Here is a 17,553-nt window from a genome sequence, read left to right on the forward strand (position 1 = left end):
TGTTTAGTGCCCCATGCGGCCCGCCGCAATAGAGCGCATAGGTGTTACGGCACTGATTATAGATCATAGGCCTACTTTAATTGATCCCTGTTGTAATATTAATAATAATTATTATTATATTCTGATGGGATATATATTTATCAAGAGATCTTATACGATGGTCATATTTTTGGGGAAAAGTGATAATATTATTGATATTGTTATAGGAATAATGGTGGTAAAAATGGTAATGATTTTGATAATGATGATGATAATGACCAAGGATTGATCTTTTTCATCATTTTACCAGTGTCCGAGAATACAAGGGAAACCCCATTACTGCGTTTTTCGAAAGTGTTCATTACTCTATTACTAAATATCCTGTTTATACAATGCAGTCACTTCTCGTCAAATGTTTACTGATAAGAATCAGTGGTGCATCGAAGTACACTATAGTAACTCTAAACATTGAAAATCACTGAGGCATCATACATGGTTAGTCATTATCATTTATTTATAGATTACAGAGTTAAGTCGCTAAACGTGCATTCTTACAGTATACAGTACTGTATTTATTTGATAGGTTTTCCAATTATAATGCACCTCTGTATAAAACTAAATGGGATAATTATATGATGAAAGAGGTAGGCGCTGAAAAATGTGTTGATAAAGTTAAAAACTTTAGGCCTAATAATAAAGATAAAAACAGGCCTAATAATAATAAAAACAATAGGCATAATAATAATAATAAATATAACACATTTTATATCGCCTATTTAAAGCAAAAATAAAAATAATGATAGTAATAATGAAAAAAGTAGTAGTAATATTAATAATAATAATATAATAATAATAATAATAATAATAATAATAATAATAATAAATATATTTATATCAGAGTGCCACTGATATAAATGTGAAGTTCTAAATAAAAAAATGAATAAATATAGTTATAGTTATAATTATAATTATGCGATCCCAGTCATTGGAACAATGTCTATGGATCGCATAAGGCAAGAGTTTTGAGTGAGTGGAGGTACCTGGGGTCGTAAACCTTTCTTGTGGAATGTGTACCCTGTTCCCCACGACTTTTCCATATTACTCAAATAAAAAACGTAGGCCTATTTATAAATTATATTCATACATATAACAATTGCCGCTACATAATCATGACTCAACTTCGTACAGTTTTACAAATTCAAGAAACAATGACTATGATTTAAAAATTGATGTTTCCTTTTATGGCAACAGGTGCTAGTGTATTATTTGGAACTTGATTTACCTAGAACAGTATTGTATTCAGAATCCGGTCACTGTGAAGTCAACAAACGTAATAAGTTATTTCTACTCCAGTTAATATTAATCGGAAATGTGTTTTCTGCCTAACCGGTCATGTGTGTAATGGTCTGTCTATAAATAAAGTGCCCCTCCGTTTATTCGGCATTTCGATTTGAAACAGAAGCGATCATAACGACTATCGAAAAAAGCCATCAAGTGATACTGCAAGAAAAAATATCAAAGGAAAACATCTCTGTTATATTTTTTAATCTGAACGTATTACTATTAGTTATAACGTTATCAATCATGAGCTACACTTATGCCAGTTGTTTATTCGTGTTGCTGGCTTTAGCCGGTACAATTAACGCCGCCCCGTTAACAAACCAAATTCAACAGGCCGAGCACTATCTCCAAGTGTGCGGATACCTGGCAAAAGTCGCAGAAGAGGATCAACATTTCAACGATGATGCTATCAAACAGGCTCTCCTTAACTTTCAAGAGTATGCTGGGCTTGATCCCGCAAAAGGTACCGGTAAGTCAGCTAGATTTTCGAATAGGCATATAAATAGGTAGTTAATTAAATCAATCAATCAGTTAATCAATCAATCAACAAATTACTTAGTCACGTAATCCATTAAATTTTCTTCATAGTCGCAAGTACATTAAAATTTCATTTCATTATTTCCCAATTCATTTCAATTTTTTGTATATTTTCTGCATTAATAGGTAGTCGGGTAGGAACAGGGGGTTCCCATGCACCCCCAGGATATATTTTTTAACCAACATTTTTGTAATCCTCAAAGTGTCTCATAAGAGAAATTTGATGTTCCCATCGAAAAAAAAATGTCCCATGGGGTTGTTTGGTGGCCATTTTGTCGGCCATCTTGGATTTTTAACGAAACTCATTAATTGTTATAATTAATTGACTAAACATCTTATAAAATCAAATGAACCTCTACGTGTATATAGTAAGCAGTTTTTATGTACTTAATACAAAAAAATTGACTTCACAATACATTTGGCGGCAATATTGGCGGCCATATTGGATTTTCAATGAAAATCATTAATTTGTCTATTTTAATAACTAAAAATCATATTAAATCAAGTAAACCTTTAAATTTATATTGCAAGTAGTGTTTATGTTCCAAATACAAAACACTGACTTCCCAAAACATTTGGCGGCCATATCGGCAGCCATTATGGTGGCCATCTTGGATTTTCAATGAAAATTATTAATTTAAATAATTTATTAACTAAAAATCATATAAAATCAAGTGAACCTCTAAATGTATATAGTAAGCAGTGTTTAAGTTCTCAATACAAAACCTTGACTTCCTAATTCATTTGGCCGCCATTTTTGTGGCCATTTTGGTTTTTAAAAAAAATCATTAATTCAAACTAAAATTACATAAAATCAAATGTATACAGTAAGCAGTGTTTTGTATTCTAAATACAAAACATCTTAGCAATACGTTTGGCGGCCATATTGGTGGCCACTTTGAATGTTCAATAAAAATTGATTGTATAACATTTGACCTATATATCATACAAAAAATAAATAGCCAATGTTTTTAGAGTAATGCTGTCATTAGGAATTGATTGAGAGTGCAGTGCACTACACTCTCCCCAACTAACTTTGAACTACAAATTTGAACTACAAATTTGAACGGTCTGGGCCGTATCTATTCGGGAGGATCTTCGCAATAAGGGTTTTTCTGAGCTGGTAGGACTATTTGACCTTTGTCAACCAGGTTTACTCACTCTGGGGTTTTCTACCACCCTCTTAATTACACATCCATTTACATGCTTAATTAACCCACCTCTATTGAGTTTTACTTCAACATGTTCACCCACGTCAAATTTTCTCAACTGCTCTACCTTGCTGGCAGTGACCACTTGTTTCATATGCCTTAGGGTTTAATAAGACAAACCTTATTCTGGGGGGCATGCCTAAACGACTTATCATAAGATGATTCCCCTGTCATAGTCTGCAGTGTGACTCCATATGACAACAGAAAGTTAAGAAGTCTAAACATTAAAAGAGACCCTCTCTCCTCCTCCTCCTCCCTGTAACCTTTCAATCAGGTACTTCTTTAGTGCTTTCTTACAAATTTGAACGCTGCACCATTAGATGCTGGATAATATGGAGCAAAAAATGTATGCTGAATACCATTTCGAGTACTGTAAGAAATAATTAAAACTCTTCTGATCGGAATTGTGGTCCATTATCTGAAAGAATCGGTATGCCGAACATAGCAAACCAGTTCTTTAAAACATTTATGGTGTTATTACTATAAGTGTTATTTGGAATAACTGAACACACTACACGCTAAAGAAAGTGATAATATTTTTGGAAGAAAAGGTCATGGTCATGGAAATTTGATCTTTTACATCCGAGCATACAAGAAAATAATTGAATATCTAGTGATCGTCCAGCCTGTAATTGATTGTTTTTCTTCTTCCTCCTCATTATAACTTAACAGTAGTTCGGTAAAGGTGGAAGGATAGGTCGACCCGACCACCCTTTTCCACCATCACTAGGCTTGGGGCATTAGAATATTTATATTCATTTGAAGTTAGTTCGGACATAGGTTGTCTCTGCTTGGAAATTAGGGGGAGGCCTTCTATGCAGCCACCATCCTCATAAGTTTTGAGAACATACTCCTGTCAAATCTCCATGGATGGTGGTTTCCTATGACTGAATAATTTGTGAATGGCTGGTTGAAAGGGGTAAAATAGTTGAGTTTTGGAAAGACTTTTTCACCAGTACTTGAGACAAAACCACCAAATCCTGGAACAATTTATTTCTCTACACTCACCACTGCACGTGCCAGTAACAAGATATGATACTCTCGGGTGCACTCTACAATTTGATTCAGAATTCAGAATGAATGCAGCTCCCAACATGACCATATATAAACTGATGCCAGGATCTTGGCCATATCCACTCCCATGAGTACATCTTGCTTCATGCGTAGATATTTAGCGTCCGGAGCATTTTATCATAGTTACTGGCTCCAAACTTGGGTTTCACCTCCTGTACCATGATTCCAGCACTGTTCAACACTTTTGAACCATGAATGAATGAATGTCATAATTTTAAACAGATTCATTATCAGCTCTTGACGATGTATCCACTTCCCTCACTCCTCAGCTCAACAGCATATTTCATCTTGAATGGGACAATCTGAACAAAATTATGACATATATTCATGGTTCAAACTGTGTTGAACAATGCTGGTGGAATCAAGGTACAAGAGGTTAAACCCGGGTTTGAGCTCTGGACGCTTCTTGTCTACAAACGAAGCAAAATGTGCTCCTTGAAAGGGGATATGATCGTGCCAGGGTCACGATCATATCCCCTTGAAAGAGGAAATGATCGTGACCCTGGCACCAGATCAGGTTGTGCTGGGCACAAATTTTCTGAGGGAGCTGTATTGAATCTTCCCACACTGAACAGTGTAACAAAGTGCATTCGAGAGTATCATGTCTGGTTACTTGCATATTGGTAGCAGCAAAGAGAAATAACTTGTTCCAGGATTTGGTGTCATTAAGGATCTATGGAAGCAGTGAGAGGATGCCACCATGGAGATTGGTCAGAAGTGTGTTCTCAATACTTTTAAACTTTGTGGCTGCAATAAAACACCCACAACTTATATCCCAACTTTCAACCTGTGAACCATCGGCTTGGTTACTTCATATTCTTTTGCAACAAGCCTTGTGATCTTTCTTAGATTATTATATACAACTCTGGTAAATTTTATGATGATCCGTTTTCTGTGATCTTACTAAATGGCAGACAAACAACAGTGAATGCATAACCTCCATATTAATGTATGTGTAGAGCGGGCCCTTCATTAATTAGAGTCATATTAAAGAATTACATGATTTTATAAGGGATTTTCTTGAAAAAACATCCACTAAAAAGACTCATTGGATGTAACGGCATGTGTAGTACAATAATAAAATTTATTGTGAAACTAAACATTGCATCTGACTGGTGTTCATTGGTGTGGATAGCATTTGTGAACAGGGAGCTTGAATCACATTGGCCAGAGAAAATCATGGTCATTGAGTTTGACCATTAGTTTTTAGTTTGTACCGTGGTTCGACATAATTATTTTTTTTAAATATATATACCATACATTAGGCCTATACCATTAAAAAGTGCTTTTTCACCAGGATCAGAGCGTTTTGTATTAAATTTTGAGTGTAAATAAAGTGAACTTCTCATATTTTTGTAATTTCAATGTATCAAACCTGCTTAAATGATACGTCATGGACATCAATTAACTCCCAATGACAACATTACTCTGAAAAAATGGTTATTTTTTTTGTTTGTATAATGTTATACGGATAATCAATTTTCATTTAAAAGCCAATTATGGCCGCTAATGTGGCCGCCAATATAGCTACCAAAATGGCTAGGCCACCAAATGTAGTGCAAAGTCAATGTTTTGTATTGAGAAAATAAAAATTGTTTATACCATAGGCCTATATATTTAGAGGTTCATTTGATTTTATATTATTTTTAGTTAATAAATTATACAAAAATAATGATTTCCATTGACAATCCAATATGGCCGCCAATATGGCGCCAAATGTATTGAGAAGTCAATTTTTTGTATTGAGAACATAAACACTGCTTACTACATACGTTTTGAGGTTCATTTGATTTTATATGATTTTTAGTTAATAAGTTATGCAAATAATTGATTTTCATTCAAAATCCAAGAAGGCCGCAATATGGCCGCCAAATGTAAATGCGAGGTCAATGTTTTGTATTAAGAACATAGACACAGCTTACTATATACATTTAGGGGTTAATTTGATTTTATATGATTTTCAATTAATAAATTAATGAAATAATTGATTTTCATTCAAAATCCAAGATGGCCGCCAAATGGCCACCAAACGACCTCATAGTACAATTTTTTTCGATGGGAACATCAAAATTCGTTCATGAGATACTTTGAGGATTACAAAAATGTTACTTAAAAAATATATCCTGGGGGTTCATTGGAATCCTCATTCCTACTAGACTAACGCTACCATCACCCAATTCATTTACGATGTCATTTTTAACTCGCAGAAGAGCAGTTTCAGTGCTATGGGCCGACTGGTACACATAACTGAAATCCTTCAGAAAGGTTGAGAAAATATAGTTCATAAAACATGAATCAGCAACATAATATTTGGAGTACAAGAACAATTTTATTGAAAAACGTTCGATTGATAATTATAGATCGGTGATACTTCTTTGAACAGTTATTGCTAAATCTTGATAATTCCAATAACGAATACGACCATACTTTTATGTATGGTAAGTCATACAGTAACATATACTTGAATGCTCAAATTGACCCAGAAGAGGTAGAGTATGCGCACTAATTAAACCGGGGAAGAGAACGGGGATTGATTGCCTTCATGGATGTACTCACTCCGTTTTAACACGTTATTTAAAAGAAAACATTTCCGTATTTCTGACTGCATATACTAAAGAAAATGTTAATTCGATCTAAACAATATCGCTCTATCACATTTTTCATATGTATGCAAACTTTTTACGTCAATACTATTACTAAAGTAAATAATTAATCTACATCTTTTTGATGTAAGCCTACTTCCAAAATAACTGGCTGGAGGCCGAACAGGCCACAGCACGTTTGAACATATTGAATCTCGCCTATAACGTTAGATTTTAACTTAGTACATAAAGGTAAAGTATTTACTAAAAACCAAAGATAGATTGCATGGCACTGTTGTCAATAGGTTTGATAGTAATAAAGAAAAACTGTGATAAAAAAAAACACAGTAGAAATTAAGGGAAAATTTCTAAAGGTTTTTTTTTTACTAGGGGTAACAAAGAGGGAGCTCGACCTCCTCTCTTTCCCTACAGCTGCTAAAACAATTACTAGACCTAGCCAAGTGTAAAACCATTAAGAATGTCTAAAAATTTGAAGCCTCAATGAGATATTCCCCCTCAATGAAAAGCATCGAAGAATTCATGAATGTACGTTACGTTCTCAGGCCATATTTACGGCGGGGGGGGGGGATCATCTGTGACACCGATATTATTGCCATCTGGCTCAATCGTTAATATCTGGTAGTCGTATGTGTAGGATCAGAAAACTTCAATTATTGATTACCAAATATAATATTTATTGTATCGAAGCACGTGAATTTTAATATTTAAATATTGAACAATAATTATTTCAATATACTGATATTGAACTGAAAATATTTATACAGTAATTCTAAGCATTATTATAACCAACTCAATATCAGAGTCTAGGTTAGAGTTTTCAATTAAAATTAATTTTCTTCACTGTGTGGTACCGTAAGTCATTCGTTAATTTTTATATTTTCTCACGACCAAAATCAAACACAGTAGGTCCCGGGTATTCAACCTTTTTAAGCTCGTTGCCAGTTTTAAACTGTTGAAACCAGTGGCGGGCCGTAATTGTGTACTATCATATGACAACGCCACCAATTCCATTAGTATTCCTAATAGCAGGTCCTATTAAAATGTTCCCTTTGTTTTTCAACATCATGATAGGCCTTGTTTTAAAAAAATGAGGGAATACAGAAGCATATATGGGGGAAGTGTGGGGAGAATAGAAAAAAAACTTGCACCCCAGGTTCTTCTCCGTACCACTAGATCCAAGCAGAGAAATCGACTCAAGTACTAAGTAGGCTAATTAAAAACAGTGCCATTGTGGAAATTTCCCGACGAAGAGTCCAATATCCCTTAAAATGGCCCACATTAAATTTTTAAAATAGACACCTCTGGATGCCCGGAAATGGTACTCTTGGACTATTAAAATATGTTTTAAACTGAGTGTTTTCAGCAGATAGACATGCCTCGAGCCTGCTCTTCGGATCGGCCGTTGGAGTTGACGTCATATTAACGCCCTCACTTAATCCTTTATCCCTATCAGTCCCCTCTTCATGTCAATACTACAGTGTGGTAAGTGGTACAAACTTACCACACCAAAATGCGTACGTATCGGACATGAGAATTCCAATTCAAATCGAGGTTTTAATTTCAAACAACTGTTAATTAACATTACTTCTTTTCTTGTAAAGGAATTTTGACAGAAGAAACGTTGAAACAAATGGAAGAATCACCTTGCAGAGATGCTGAAACCAATCGTAAGAGACGCTCGATTCCTGTTATACATGGATGGGATTCCCACGTGGTCACGTGGGACATAACCAGTTATTCCAAATGGCTTTCAAAAAGTGAGGTTGATAAAACAGCCGAAGAAGCCTTGAAGGTAAGCATATACTCAAATATTGAGTTGGGGAAAGGCTGACGATAAAAACATACAGATTTTATTTATTTCATTTTTAAGCTCAATGCAAAGGATACGGCAATAAAAAAACTTAATCACTTTACAAAGTGATAATCCTTCATAAAGCTCTGTTCAGGCTATCAAAAAGTGACATGCCTAAATATGGTCACGATAATCGTATAGACACTACTAAACTAAACTTGACTTCAAGCAAATCGCTGAGTTCCCAACAAGAGACAATGCATTTCTAGATAGAGCTTTATTAATCATCCTTTTTCACAGAGACCGCACCAATTGCCAATATCGGGAAAAGTGATCACAAATCAATTAATATTAATTCTTCCAAAATCCCATAGACTTACTAAGATTGTGAGACCGTTTAATGAATCTAATGTATTAGAATTTGGGAGATGGATTGCCCAATATAACTGGTGTCTTTATAATTATGTAGATCTAATTACTGAAGAATTTATTTCCCGACTTCGTAATGCATATGAATTACATTTTCCGGAGATAACCATTAAAAAGAATGAATCGGAAAAACCGTGGTTCAACAATAAATTACGGCAATTGGTGAGGAAATGTGACAGGCCTTTAAAAAGGGAAGAAATGTTGTTTGAAAAAAAACCTTTTATAAACACAATTGAACAGTTAAAGTGACACCAAGCGGACTTATGGCATCGTAGAATGAAGAATCTATATAATTTAGGAAAAAAGAAATAACAGACCAAAAGGTCCACTGATTAATCTCAGATAAGAAAGTATAATACATACTCCAAGTATTGAAATACACGCCATCGTGTTGGGATTCAATATTTCGACATTAATTATGTCATCATCAGGAATGAAAGAAATAACAGGTTACCCTAAATAAAAGGGATAAGTGTGGTTGAAGATCTCAATAATCATTTCGCCAGTGTATGTCAACGTTTAGAAGATATCTTTATTATAATTACCTACCTGGGTATCTGTCAGCTTCTAAAAGTGTCCCATTTACATAGGTTAAGTAACTAAGAAACTTTAGCACCTGGATCCTTGTAAAAGATGTCACCAGTGGCGGACCGTCAAAGCAAGCAAGGTATGCAGTGTATACTAATAAGAAAAAATAAAAACAAAAAAAAAAACAAATAAGAAAATATAGTAGTACAGTTTCTGCGTTTGATTTAGCATTTCTTAGCCACAATCTTCTATATAAACCTTAATTTTTTCGAGTGGATTGCTGTAGTTTATTGGAAAAGCAAAGTTTTTCAATGTTTGGCCTACTTTAGTATCTAGGATAAGTCACATTCTGACCTATCGCATCGTACTCTCAGCTGCTTAGAATTTCCGCATGGCTGGTTTTCAATATCAACCAATCACGTATTCAGTGAGTCAATGGAAGTTAGAGCATACCCTACAACACTTAAATTTGCTACTGTGACAACCGTGTGGTGGCGTCAAAATAGCCAATTTAACTCTGGAAAGGAAGCAATGCTTCCAAGAGTATGTGCGCATGCTTTTCTTCTCAATGATTAAAGTTTAAATAAATCTGCATGCATATAACCGGTATAGAAGAAACTTTGAATTATTATTATTTAAATTGAAATATGTTAAAATAGAGGAATAGGAATTATTTTGAAAGATACTACAACCATGGCGGTATTAAAAATATCATATCATTTGTATTTTGGCTAGCGCAATCTGATCCTCTATAGTAGTAGGCTTACAAACTTGTCCTACTAGCAGGCCCTAGCATCAGTGGCGTAGGAGTCTTGAAATGGAACAGGGAGCTGATGTGTTGGGAATTTAAAGTGGGGATCGGTGATTAGGTAAGGGGCTAACTCGCAAAATAATGTGATTTTAGGTGATTTTTAACTACTTGAGCGTGATTTGTGGGCGGTTATCAGGGGGAAGGGGCGTGCGCGACCCTCGCACATCCTAGATATTTCAATACATAGCATACCCTGCAATTTACCCTACGGTCCGCCATTGGATGTCACCCATCTGATGTACGTCCTGTTAGGCTTATTAGGAAATTTGCATGTGAATTGTCCCAACCGTTATGTATCATGATGAATACCGCCTACAGCAAGGAAAATTTCCTAGCTGCTGGAAAACCGCCACAATTGTCCCAATACCAAAGTGCAGAATTCGACCGATTTAATGAGATGCGGCCCATTTCTCGCACACCAATTTTTGCGAGTTTTTCAATTTTTTATAGGTGATTGGATAATGGAAGATATTTAATGTAATATTGATAACCAACAATTTGTCAATATGCGTGGATCTTTGACAGCCCATTATCTTATTGAAATGTTAGATTTTTTTTTTTTCATAGAAGTCTAGCTACTGTTAACCTGGTACTTATGCCAATCTCAGCAGCTTCCTTAAAGACAGAACTCATACTAAATTACATAATACACTCATCTTTAAACACGGGTACTTGTGGGATCCCTCAGGGTATAAAATTGGGTCCGATCCTCTTCATAGTAATAATTAATGACGCTTGTCTACAGGAAGCTGTAGATCTCCAACGGCGGCGGAACGCTTTTGAAAGTAGGGGAGGGGACATTTCATATGGTCCAGTATGCGAGCGAAGCGAGAACCTAGGCTGCGGCCAGGGAGCCCCAAAGGCCCCCGTGCGACCCCTGGAAGCTTCCGGTATTTAACGAAGTTTGGTGAATATTATTAGTTATTTTATATAGGCATAGGCCTATATCAAGCTACTGTACTGTAATACGACTTCAAATATTTTAATTTCCTGTGGCGGAACCAGAAATTCAAAATAGAGGGGAACCTGGAGGGGGTACTTTCACAGATGGAGGATCTGTATATCACCTCAGCCCCACTATAATGGTTGGGGCTAAGCTAAGAAAATTTGTGATTATGGCACCTCTAGATCGCCGGAAATTGCACTATTAGACTTAAAATTTGAATATAATTTTCTGTTCTTTTTACAAAAAGAAAGTTTGAACAATTTCGCCGGACCGATTTTAGCTTTAAAATTACCTGCCAAATGCAGTCCACAATTTAAATTTCATTTTAGTCCCAAACCTAGGCCAAGCACGGCCACCGAAAATGATGCATGCTGTGTGTCGACAAGGCCTAGGATAATAATATTTTCTCCATGGTTTGGTAAAACACGTCCACAAAAGCTTAATACGAATCATTCTGTAACTGCAAAAGATTTTTCAAGTGTAATCTAAAAAGCATAAATTACTTCCCTCTACTCCACGGGAGAAACAACCATACCTACGGGCAGCAGACGCGTTACAAGCGGACAGGCCGACGGATCAATTTTATCAAATGGGTACCAATTTTAGCGGCTAAAATCAACCGGGTGGACCAAGTTTTAGAGGCCAAAATAGTCCAGCGGACCGACTTTGGCGGCCAAAATCTGTCCGCCGGACCGTTTTTGCCCCGGATCAATTTTGGCGTGACTCTCCAACTGTTACGGATCCAGGAAGTCAAAATAGAGGGAACCCAGGAGGGGCTTGCGCAAATTGAGTGTTCACCCACCTCATCCCCACAAAGGTAAGGGTTGCGGTAAGAAAAAAATTATGATTATGGCACCACCTCTAGGTGGCCGGAAATAGCACTTTCAGACTAAGAGTTGAATAAAATTTTGACTGCTTTCTCCATTTTTTTTTTTCATAATTAAAAAAAATAGGAGGTTGGGGCCCGTGTTGACTGGGGTCCCCTTTATATAGCCTATCGTTTTGTTTCACAAATGACTAATTCCTAATGTCAAGCGAAAGATTTTTTTATTCGAAATATTTTTTTTTATTCAATGCAATTTTACAACTTATAACACATTAACTACAGAAACCGAAAAAGTCCACTGATTAATCTCAGATAAGATGGTAAAATACATACTCCAAGTATCGAAATGCACGCCACCGTGATTCAATATTTCGACATTAATTAGGCCTATGTTATCATCAGGAATCATCACTCCTGATGATGACATAATTAATGTGGAAATATTGAATCCCGACGCGATGGCGTGCATTTCGATACTTGGAGTATGTATTATACTATATTAACTACAGTGTACTGTAAATTCTGTAGTTTACCTTCAGAGAATTTATTTTAATAAATGGCCTTATTAAGTATCTTATTGTTTTTGTTAAATTAGATTAAATTTAAATGTGGTTATTTTACGCTAGTTTGAAGGTTTACTGTAAGTCAATCAGTTACACTTACAAAAACATCTTCATAAAGAAAACTAGAGCGTCGCTCCATGTCTGAACACCGAATCACGCAAGGTGGGCTATTCGATTATTTTTTCTTCATACTCGAGAATAAGTTTCAAGAAAACTTTACAGACGCGCGTATACAGACGTCAATCAACATCTACTGCTCGGGGTCAGTGCATTGTTCCGAAGGGTCTTTAGTCCGAAGGGCCTTTGGTCCGAAGGTCCGTTGGTCTGAAATTACTATATTTGAAATATGGACAAAAATATAAAACAAGAAAACACATGATAGCTAACAGTAACAATACAAAATTATTGATTGTTGCAAGATGCTCAACTCTGCAACATCCTATGAGCAAACAATTCACTTGACGCGAGGTATAATATAACCTTAATATTAGATTGAAGAGATAATTACACATTTGTAGGCTACTTTCAGGCAGGTTCAACGTCAACTAGCCAACGTTTCAGCGGCTTAGTTTGTTTTGTGATGTAAATTAGTTAGGCATAAATATGTTTGTAGAATCTTTATTTGTAACTATCCTTTTAAAACGTAATTAAGGTTTTTTTACATGTAGGGCCGAACTTTTGTTTATTGCACATTACAGTACTAGACAATTTGCGAAACCTGATTTTTGTCAATATATATACTGTCTCTTATACACATCTAGATGTGTATAAGAGACAGCCTTAGCATTTTAAAAACAATGGTCGGGTGATTCAACCTTCCCCACCGATATTGGTTGAATCACATAGAGGGGTAGGTTGAATCACTGTGTGAAAAGATAACAAATACAAATAAATTTCTAATAATACAATCACAGTGTTTATTTACAATACTAAAGAACATTCAGACATTTATATTCAACCAAAATTTCAATAAAAAATTGGAAAAATCCATTAATATATATATATATATTACAAAGTACATATAAAAATAGCAGCAAGGATATATTTTTTACTTTCTTTGTATTAATTGCATGTACCAGTATAATATAATAACTCTTATTTCATTTGATTTGTTACAGTTAGACAACACATTCATACATTAAAATGTTTATAAATACATATTTAATACTTGTAGTAAGAATGACTAAATATATACTGTATACCGGTTAAGGCTATGGCATATCACTCTTGTGCCTGATTAATTTATATTTAAACCGACCTCCTCAGTAGTTTTAAGTTTCCACTTCAGTCTGTCTCTTTAAAACATTTTAGACACACATCTAATAACAATATTCTTGCTCCCGGTTTCAAGGTGTTCCATCTGTCTATCTTTCTATCTTTCTGTTAGGGTTTCTCGGCAGGATCAGAAACCCTGATTGTAAACTGTACATTTTCTGAAATAGCAATAGCAATTATTTATATTATACATTGCAATTTTTACATTCAAAAAACTATGTAAGTAATTTAGTAAATAAATAAAAATACAAAAAAAAAGTTCTTCTATAGGTCTATCAACCTTTTATTAATTTAAAAAAAAAATCGTATTTTGATATAATAATGCTGCCTAGCCCGAGGGCAAGCACTAGCAATTATTTGTATGGAGGCTCTCTATTCTATAATAATTAGGCCCTAGGCCTATATATTATATATTTTATGGGGTGTGTGAAGAAATACATTTAATAAAATATATTATTATTGGTTAATAATAATTATACGCGAATTTGCATAAAATTACAACGATAATAACAAGACAACTGTCTAGTTTATATCTAGCCTGATAGAAGGTCTGGGCTCAGGCCTTGAGGTTATCTGTATGCTAATATATAGTCCTAGGCCTAGAGGGGTTGGTTGAATCACCTAATGCAACCATCCCCGACACCAATGACAGGGCTACATTTGGGTGTCAGTAAAAAATGAAACAACCTAGCCTAGAAGTATTTATCTCATAGTTTACCCTAATGTGTTAGTCTCAAAACTCAACTTTGGTTTTTGGTTAAACATGCACCATAAAGTAATAAAACGATAATGTTTAAAAACTCGAAAATTTACATACTGGCCTAAAAATGGTTTTTCAGGAAAATACCTCAACACAGGCCTAACCCAAATAAAATTAGGCACCTAAATCTACTCCTTTCAGGTCTGTTGAGAGAAAACTAGGCACAGCTTAGAAATTAAATTCTAAATGTAGACCCTATACGAGTTTGAAGTTAGCCCCAGAGGATTTGGTCTAATAACTCATCTTTAAAATAACAACAACAAATCTTCAAATTTCATGATAATTTTTTTTCAAGTATACAACCAATTGCCCTCTCATAAGTTCCAAAATTGAGTTTTTATTTAGAGCACATGGTATAACTCCTTATAATCATTTTCACAGCTTTAACCTTTACCTTTATATCTTAACATTTTATGATGTGATGTTTTAATGATGTGATTGTGATCAATAAGTTTTTTTTTTATTTTTAATCTGTGAACAAACAACTGTACATTTTACTATGTTTGACAATATAGATAGAATTGAATTGAATTGAATTGAATCTTGACTGGGGTAGTTAACTTGCTGTTTGATTGGAGAATGAGAATAAATCTAATATAATCTAATTTGGTCATTTATATAGCCCGTCTCTTATTTACAGATACGAAGCGCTGTAAGGTTTTCCCTGGTCTTTTTTTGCCATCTTGTCGTTGCCATCTTGCAGAGCAGGCAACCCCACCAGGTACCCATTTATAATCCCGGGTGCAAGAGTAGCAACGTAGATAAAATGCCTTGCTCAAGGACACAAGCGAAATGCACAGCGAGGGATTGAAACTCCAACCTCCAGTTTGAGAAACCACGTGACCTTTATAGATATGTCGTATTACATTTACCGTGATGAGCACATTTTTTACTCCGACTTTAGATGTGGTCTGATGCAGCTGACATAACTTTCGTACGAGTTCCAGGCGGAGAGGTTGACATAAGCATCGCATTTTTGACTGGGGCACATGGTGATATTGACTTCGGTGGCATAAACAAAGCGCTTGCGCACACGTATTATCCACCCAAATCAGGATCAGGGGGTGTATTGGAGGGAGATGTACACTTGGATGACGCCCGCCAGTGGACTGTGAAAAGCAGTACAGCAGGTATACACCTCGTCACCCAGTTTTAGCTCATCACTGATCACATTTATACGGTGGATCCTTTTCATCAATCAATCAATTACCAATCTTTCAATCAATCAATCAGTCATTCAATCAACAGTTATTCTATCAATAATCAAGCTGGCCTATATCAAGTTCTTTAACGTGTACATGTATGGGGTGCCATACGCAGCAAAAGTCCATGTTAAAATCAAAATGTAATTGCAAAATTCAATGTCTGATTTATCAAAATGTAGGCGTAAATTTCTCAAAATGTAGATCTAGGTTCCCAAAATGAAGTTCTAATTTTTCAAAACGTATATTCAAATTTTCCAAAATGTAGTTCTAATTTCTTTAAAATGTAATTCAAATTCAAAACGTAGGTCTAACTTGAGCAAACGCCTTCTCCAAATTCTATTCCAAAACGTAAATCAAAAACCAGCCTGATTTGAAATGCATTTTACAACAACACTAGAACATGGACTTTTGCTGCTTATGGCACAGACACACAAAATGTAAATAAAAACTAGTCAACCAAGCGTGACGTGGGCCTGTTCCATTAGTGATGGGGGAATCATTTTTCGCTGCAGTCCAATGCCGTGAACAACGCTTCCCAGCAGTGCGTCTGCTAATTTTTAACTAGGCCCTACTATAGTATAGGGCCTAGTCCAAGACCTTGTTGCAAATCCCAGCCCACATAAGCTGGGCTATAATGCCTAGCATAGGGCAGGGTCGTAGGCAGGATTTTCGATGGGGAGGTGCGTTTTGCAACCGAAGTGGACCTTACGATGGGCGATTGCCAAGAGGTCCCCTTGAGGGTGGGGCGAATCTTCTGGAAGCTCTGAAAAATTAGCATTTTGAGGGCCTTTTTTAATGGATTTCTAAAATCCCTAATTTGTAATATCCCGATTTAAATTTTCATTCATTTGAGTATTGTCTAGGGGAACCTAAAGTAAAAGCAGGAGAAATAGAGGGTGGGAGTAAAGGGAGGTACTTGAGACAGAAGGTCAATACTACCTCAGCCCCACCATGATTGGGGCTGAGGTAATATGATTATATGGCACCTCAAAATGACCGGAAATGGCACTCTCGGACAAACTTCAATTATGATTTTTCTTTTTTCTCCATTTTCTTTAATAATTTTAGGGGGCTCTTCTCCCTTGAATTCACCACTGTGAAATTGTTCATGTTCTTTACATCTGTAGGGCTACAGATGACATGGATCAATCTGTAATCACTGGAGCTGATAATTTCAGCACATTATTAAAAATTAACGGGTAAAAGAGCGGGCAAAAAAATGTAATGCATACTATAGCATTTCGCGATAATTAGGAACGATTTTAGTGAAATAATAGGTTTTAAAAGTAGACTTTCAGAAATTAGGTGGTCCAGGGGCAGAGGCCTGGAGAAGGTTTGTGAGAAAAGCGACAAAGTAGCATTTTGAGGGTCTTATAATAGATTTCTCAAACACATAATAAAATTTTCATTAATTTGGGTTTTTTTGGAACCTGAAAAAGTAACGTTATTATGTCCTGTACATCTGCATGCCTATAGATAACATTCTTCATATTATATAGATCAATCTACAGTCACCGGAGACGATCAATTTCTAACAAATTTCATGCCACATTATTAAAAATCAACGGTTAGATACGCTGGAAAATATATAATGCAATGCCTGTCTCTTATACACATCTACAGAAGGTCAATACTACCTCAGCCCCACCATGATTGGGGCTGAGGTAAGAAAA

General features: G+C 35.5%; 1 protein-coding gene across 3 annotated transcripts in view; it reads left to right on the forward strand.

The window, feature by feature from the left end:
- Positions 1–1,415: 1,415 nt before the first annotated feature.
- LOC117125252 (matrix metalloproteinase-14-like) overlaps positions 1,416–17,553 on the forward strand; it is a 25,408-nt gene continuing 9,270 nt past the window's right edge. For 2 of the 3 annotated variants that reach the window (XM_033271712.1, XM_033271714.1), the window contains exons 1-3: positions 1,416–1,789; positions 8,347–8,537; positions 15,580–15,805. In XM_033271712.1, coding sequence (XP_033127603.1) covers positions 1,564–1,789; positions 8,347–8,537; positions 15,580–15,805 — 643 coding nt within the window. In that variant the 5' untranslated portion in view covers positions 1,416–1,563. The remainder of the gene's footprint in view (positions 1,790–8,346; positions 8,538–15,579; positions 15,806–17,553) is intronic. The other variant, XM_033271713.1, reaches the window with a different exon arrangement.

This window comes from Anneissia japonica, unplaced genomic scaffold, assembly GCF_011630105.1.
Source record: "Anneissia japonica isolate Jap-2015-1 unplaced genomic scaffold, ASM1163010v1 scaffold3711_len311769_cov181, whole genome shotgun sequence".
In the NCBI taxonomy this organism is placed as follows: domain Eukaryota; kingdom Metazoa; phylum Echinodermata; class Crinoidea; order Comatulida; family Comatulidae; genus Anneissia; species Anneissia japonica.